We start from the raw sequence: 6,441 nt of genomic DNA on the forward strand, positions 1-6,441 counted from the left end.
CCACTTATTCACTTTAAGTAGTTCCATAGTTCAGGTGTATAAACATAAATCCAAATAACCACAGAGATTCACAGTAGTCTCTAGAAATCAGTTCACCTCCACCAATAAACATTTTACTTTTCATACATCAAATAGCCTTTTTTTAAAAAAAGTGGGCCAAAGATCTGGCTTTTGATATTCAGACCCTCACAGACTATAAAATTTTAGGTCATCAAAGATTTGGCTTGTAGGACTAGTATGTCCTACAAATTTTCCTAGTGAAGGTAATTACAAGCCTTCTGGAATCCAACAGAAAATTTTCATTTCTTTAGGGGTTATATAAAAAGAATCCCATTTATATAGTTTGAGGCTACATAAAGATGAGGAAGGAAGTATCAGGGCTTCATTTAGGTAAGAATTTGAATTGCCCCAAGGATAAACCATGGATATACACAGATTAGTTCTAAGACAGAAAGGAAAAAGCATGCAAAATTGTTGAGTAATGAGAAAGGAACCTAAGGGCATACAGTTAAAGAAGTGAAGTCTTGTTAATATTAAAGAAGTTTTCTCAAACATAAGTGCACCAGGATGCTTTCGTAGTATATAAATGTAATAACTGGCTTTTCATGCTCATGTGTGAGATATACCTTCCTCAAACTTTGTTACCATGTTGGCACATTACCTGTCTGATGTGGGGAAAGACAAAGCACACTAAAACATAACTGCTCAACATACAATATTATCCTCCAACAGCAAAAATATCTGATGAAGTCAAAAAATTATCTTTTATTTTTTTGAGACAGGGTCTCACTCTCTAGCCCAAGCTGGAGTGCAGTGGCATCATCTTGGCTCACTGCAGCCTCAACTTCCCAGGCTCAAGTGATCCCACCTCAGCCTCCAGAGTCACTGGGACCACAGGTGCACACCACAGTGCCTGGCTAATTTTAAAATTTTTTGTAGAGATGAGTTCTCGCTATGTTGCCTAGGCTGGTCTCACACTCCTGGCCTCAAATGATCCTCCAGCCTCAACCTCCTAGTGTTGGGATTACAAGTGTGAGCCACCATGCCCAGCCACTATGTACCTTTATGAAAATTTTTAATTATTTCCAAAAATTCTCCAATATTGTAAATTAGTCTCTTGGAATGCATCAGCCCCTTTAGAAGGCCTTTCATGACATAGAGAGGCCACTTAGTGAAATCCATGATACATTCCAATACAAGTATTATACCTCAGCAATCACAGAGGCAGAGAACTAAACTATACCCTGGTGACCTAAAATAGTTAATATACAACCCTAAGTGCACCTGTCTGAAAAATAAAATCTGGGAGATAGGTGAAAAAAAAACTGGTAGAAGAATCCAGTACCCCTTAGAAATCACTGGACAAGGAAAGCTGGTATTATTTTCTGACTTCCCTTTCCAAAATCTTTGGAACCGTTTTACACTTACAGTCATAAAACCTAATTTAGTCACTCTTTTTCTCCTTTGATCTTAGAATGAGATAGAGAAATTTGGCTTCTGAAACCAAACTGTTAACTTTACATGGACAAGTTGTGACTTCTGATAGGATAAAGACTAAATAAATGATTTCTAGACTAAATAAATAGATTTCTTAGAAAAGGAGTAGGCTTATTTAACTATATTTGATCATAAAATAAGATAAATAAAACTGTTATAAGGTCAAACAGTATTAACAGATTTGGAAAACCTGCAAAATGTAAGTTTCTATAACTTCTTTTTTTTTTTTTTTTTGAGATGGAGTCTCTGTCTGTTGCCCAGGCCGGAGTACAGTGGCGTGATCTCGGCTCACTGCAACCTCCGCCTCCCTGCCTGGGTTCAGGTGATTCTCCTGCCTTCAGCCTCCTGAGTAGCTGGGATTACAGGCATGTGCCACCATGCTCGGCTAATTTTTTGTATTTTTAGTAGAGACAGGGTTTTGCCATATTGGTCAGGCTAGTCTCAAACTCCTGACCTCATGATCCGCCCGCCTCAGTCTCCCAACGTGCTGGGATTACAGGCATGAGCCACCATACCCAGCCTGTTTCTATAATTTAAGCACCTTTAAGGTAAAGAAAAATTTTAAATGAGATTACAGGCAATTTAACACACAATTTAATGACCAGCTCAATGAGCTGGTTGATTTGCTTTCTTGTAAAATTATTTTATCTAATGTAAAAATACTTGGTAAAGCAAAGTTCCTAATGGGCTGGAAGATGAAAAGTCTGCATTTAAAAAAGGTTAACAAAATCAATAGTATATGGATAAGCATAGGCACAGAAGAAAAAATTTAAAAATTTAAAAAATCAATAATAAAGCCACTAATAACCACAAAAGGAAAACTATGGTTCTTTTTACTTTGTCAAAGTTCTGCATCTGTTCCCGGTTGGTCAGCCAGGATTCCATATCCTGGGCAGTCTGAATGACAAACGCTTCGTAATCTGCAAACATCTGTGTAAAGCGGTTAGCAAAGACCTCTCGGAGCTGTACATTGAGCTGGTAGTCCCTTAGTTCTGCCTCCTCACACTGCAGTTTTAAATCCTTGTCTTTTTCACCCAGAGAAGCAGAAAGGTCCATTTTTTCCACAGCCACACCAGTCCGCTTGGCCAGAGCCTGCAAGCGGGCTATGGTTTCATTGCCCTTCAGTAACTCATACATGCTGATGTTATTAGTGGAGACATTGCCGTTCTTTTTGTCATTGACCAAGTCTTTCAGAACCATATTCTTCAGTTTGCTGGTACTCTCACTGCAATGTAGGCTGCCCTCAGGAGGGATCCCAAATTGAACAAGAACTTCAGAGAGTTCTTGGATAAAATCCACTTTATTGGGGAACTGTGGAAATTCTTCAGGCAACTCAATAAAATGGTTGTCAATGTCCACAAAACACAAATTAGCCTGAAAGAGAAAAATGAAATAGAAAGGTTTAAAATAAAGGAACTGCATGTTCTAAAATATTCTTGCCAGCCACAGTGGCTCACACATAATCCCAGCACTTTGGGAGGCCAAAGCAAAAAGACTGCTTGAGCCCAGGAGTTCAAGACAAGACTGGGAAACACGGCAAGACCTTGTTTCTACAAAAAGAAAAGAAAGCCTTGCCAACTATTACAAACAAAAGCATAGATTATGGCGCCTTTTGTTAATCTTTGCAAGGTTTAGAATTTCTTATTCTTTAAAATAACCTCTTTTTCCATCATTTTCCCCTATATGAGTATTTTTATACCATACTTAATATATATGAATAATTTTCTCTGGGTCTCAGCAATATATTATAATTTGAATATGATTTTCTAATATTTGGCATCCATTAGGCATTCCTATGTGGGTAAGGGTGCCCAGACTCAGAAGACCTTACACATACATGGTATTAGGTAAAATGCTCACTGAATGCACTTGAACTTTCTTTGTCACTCCCCTGCTCTAACATCTGTAATTTAGAATTGACAATAATCACTAAAACCCAGCAGCTGTAGTATCTCCCAATAGGATGAAACTGGCAAAATCAATCCAATTCACAGATAATCCACAAATTTTAACTTTACTCAAAATTCACTGAACCTCCCAGAGCAAAACCATTTCAGAAGTCATTATACCTAACGCAGGAGGCAGAGAGAGGTGGTATAGGCAAGTGCATATATAACTATGCACTTGATTAACCTTTGAATAATTAAGAGTTCACACAAGATATTTTTGAGCTGAGAAAAAGAGGTGACAGAAATCAGAAGAAATGTTTTTTTGAGTTTGTTTATACTCCACATTTGGAATTTATTTTGAATAAATATTTTAAATATTTTTCAAGTAGATATAGAAAATTCAAGAGGCCAAAGCATATGCATAAAGTTCTGATTATCCCTCAGGCATCTGTAGTAGACTCCAAACAGTATTTTACCTTTACTGTATACACTCTCTTCATCAGGACAAGGTTGTTAGTTAAAAAAGAAGGTTGTGCTTCTAGATTGGGGGTGGGGTGCCAAAATTGTAGCCCATCACATAAAAATAATATTGATTACATTAATGGTTGAACACAAGACATGGGGTGGAAGTCAATAAACAAAATAGGAAGCTTCACTGTGTTTTACTCCCCGGCTCCCGCACCCCCAGGTCACCAAGGGGAAAATCCATACTGTTCTTTGATCTAGATGGCAAAGTAAGGGGAAGGGGGAAAGCAACCAGTTGGGTCTTTGTTTTCTCTTTTGATCTTTGTTCTTCATGTTAGATACCCATTAGCAAGCAGCATACTGAAATTCTAAATTAAGTTCAATAAAAACTCAAAATGAGGCCTGGCATGGTGCCTCATGCCTGTAATTCCAGCACTTTGGGAGACTGAGGTGGAAGGATGACTTGAGGTCAGGAGTTTGAGACCAGTCTGGCCAACATGGTGAAACTCTGTCTCCACTAAAAATACAAAAATTAGCTGGGCATGGTGGCATGCACCTATAATCCCAGCTACTCGGGAGGCTGAGGCAGGAGAATCACTTGACCTCAGGAGGCAGAGGCTGCAGTGAGCCAAGATGGTGTCACTGTACTCCAGCCTGGACAAAATACAGCGAGACTCTGGCAAAAATAAAATAAAATAAAAAATAAAATAAAGTAAAATAAAATAAATCGATTTTCCTCCACTCAAAGCCAGATGATCAACAATGATTCCTAAAGCCTGATGTAATCTTTGAATCCAGCCTTTTAATTTTGCAGATGAAAAAATCGAGGCCAAAGAAGTTAGGTGACTTTCTGGCACCTGTTCCAAATGTGTACCCTCAAACAGACTGGTGGTTTATGGCCTTTCCTTGATATTTTTCCTCACCTCCAATGTCAGTAGTTTTCTCTAAATAAATTAAGAGCTGAAATGACGCATCTTGCTGAGACAGTAGCACTGCCTACAGCATTCTTCTCTTTTCTTTCCTTTTCTTTTTTTTTAAGATGGAGTCTTGCTCTGTCGCCCAGGCTGGAGTACAGTGGTGTGATCTCAGCTCACCGCAACCTCTGCCTCCTGGGCTCAAGCAATTCTCTGCCTCAGCCTCCCGAGTAGCTGGGATTACAGGTGTCCGCCACCATGCCTGGCTAATTTTTAAATATTTTTAGTAGAGATGGGGTTTCACCATCTTGGCCAGGCTGGTCTTGAACTCCTGACCTTGTAATCCACCTGCCTCAGCCTCCCAAAGTGCTGGGATTACAGGCGTGCGCTACTGCGCCCGGCCGGCCTATACCATTCTTTACACTGAAAGGTTTAAATGGAAGGTCACATAATTTGAATGGATGATTCAGTATCTTTAAAACAGAAGAAAAAATTTACTAATTTGCTAATCTAAATGTTAACCAACAACCTCCCACCACTTAGATTTTGTATTACTCCCTTCATTAATGCCCTCCTACTACCTTTTTCTATCCCTCTCTTCCTCCTATGAAAAGGGAAAATGATATATTTTCTGAAATTTTAAAGCTTATTATGGTCATGAAATCACTGCTGAGCTGAAAGTGTACTACAAGGTAGGAGTTCCAACACCACAGCTACTGGTCTGTCTTCATGATCCCACAAAAAAGTCTCCTATGTCTGCTTAGGAAGGGCCCAAGCTGGGGCTTTGATTATCACAAAGTAGAACAGGAAATACAAACTGTGTTATGAAAATGTATTGAAGAAAACTAAAAAGAAGCCCTTTCTCCAAAATAAACAAGAACTCTATAATAGGGCATTCTGATAAGTTGCTTCTCACTTTTAACACCATTAAATTAAAAAAAATTCAGAGGAGTATTGCATGATAAAAATTTACTTAACACCTCAATGTGACATTGCTTTAGGACTAAATATTTCTACTTATCAACACTACTCACAAGCCTTCATGATATGTAACTACTTACTTCCTATTAAAAACAACAAAAGTGGGCTGGGCTCAGTGGCTCATGCCTGTAATCCCAGCACTTTGGGAGGCCAGCGTGGGCGAATCACGAGGTCAGGAGTTTGAGATCAGTCTGACCAACATGGTGAAACCCCGCCTCTACTAAAAATACAAAAAATAAGCTGGGTGTAGTGGCAGGCGCCTGTAATCCCAGCTACTGGGGAGGCTGAGGCAGGAGAATCACTTGAACCCAGGAGGCAGAGGTGCAGTGAGCTGAGATCACGCCACTGCACTCCAGCCCAGGCGACAGAGTAAGACTCCGTCTCAAAAACAAAACAACAACAAAAGTGGCAGGGCACAGCGGCTCATGCCTGTAATCCCAGCACTTTGGGAGCCCGAAGTGGGTGGATCACTTGAGGTCAGAAGTTCAAGACCAGCCTGGCCAACATGGTGAAACCCCATCTCTACTGCAAATACAAAAATTAGCTAGGTGTGGTGGCGTGCACCTGTAATCCCAGCTATTCAGGAAGTTGAGGCAAGAGAATAGCTGAACCTGGGAGGTGGAAGTTGCAGTGAGCTCAGATGGTGCCACTGCACTCCAGCCTGGGCAACAGAGTGAGACTCCGTCTCAAAAAAA

At 39.9% G+C, this 6,441-nt stretch overlaps 1 protein-coding gene across 3 annotated transcripts in view; it reads right to left on the bottom strand.

Annotated features, from left to right (window-relative positions):
* DENND5B (DENN domain containing 5B) overlaps window positions 1–6,441 on the bottom strand; it is a 190,298-nt gene that overhangs the window by 50,897 nt on the left and 132,960 nt on the right. For all 3 annotated transcript variants that reach the window (XM_017851477.1, XM_017851476.1, XM_017851478.1), the window contains one exon: window positions 2,335–2,871. In XM_017851477.1, the coding sequence (XP_017706966.1) occupies window positions 2,335–2,871 (537 nt within the window). The remainder of the gene's footprint in view (window positions 1–2,334; window positions 2,872–6,441) is intronic.

Source organism: Rhinopithecus bieti, unplaced genomic scaffold (genome assembly GCF_001698545.2).
Source record: "Rhinopithecus bieti isolate Rb0 unplaced genomic scaffold, ASM169854v2 scaffold_34397, whole genome shotgun sequence".
NCBI classification, from domain to species: domain Eukaryota; kingdom Metazoa; phylum Chordata; class Mammalia; order Primates; family Cercopithecidae; genus Rhinopithecus; species Rhinopithecus bieti.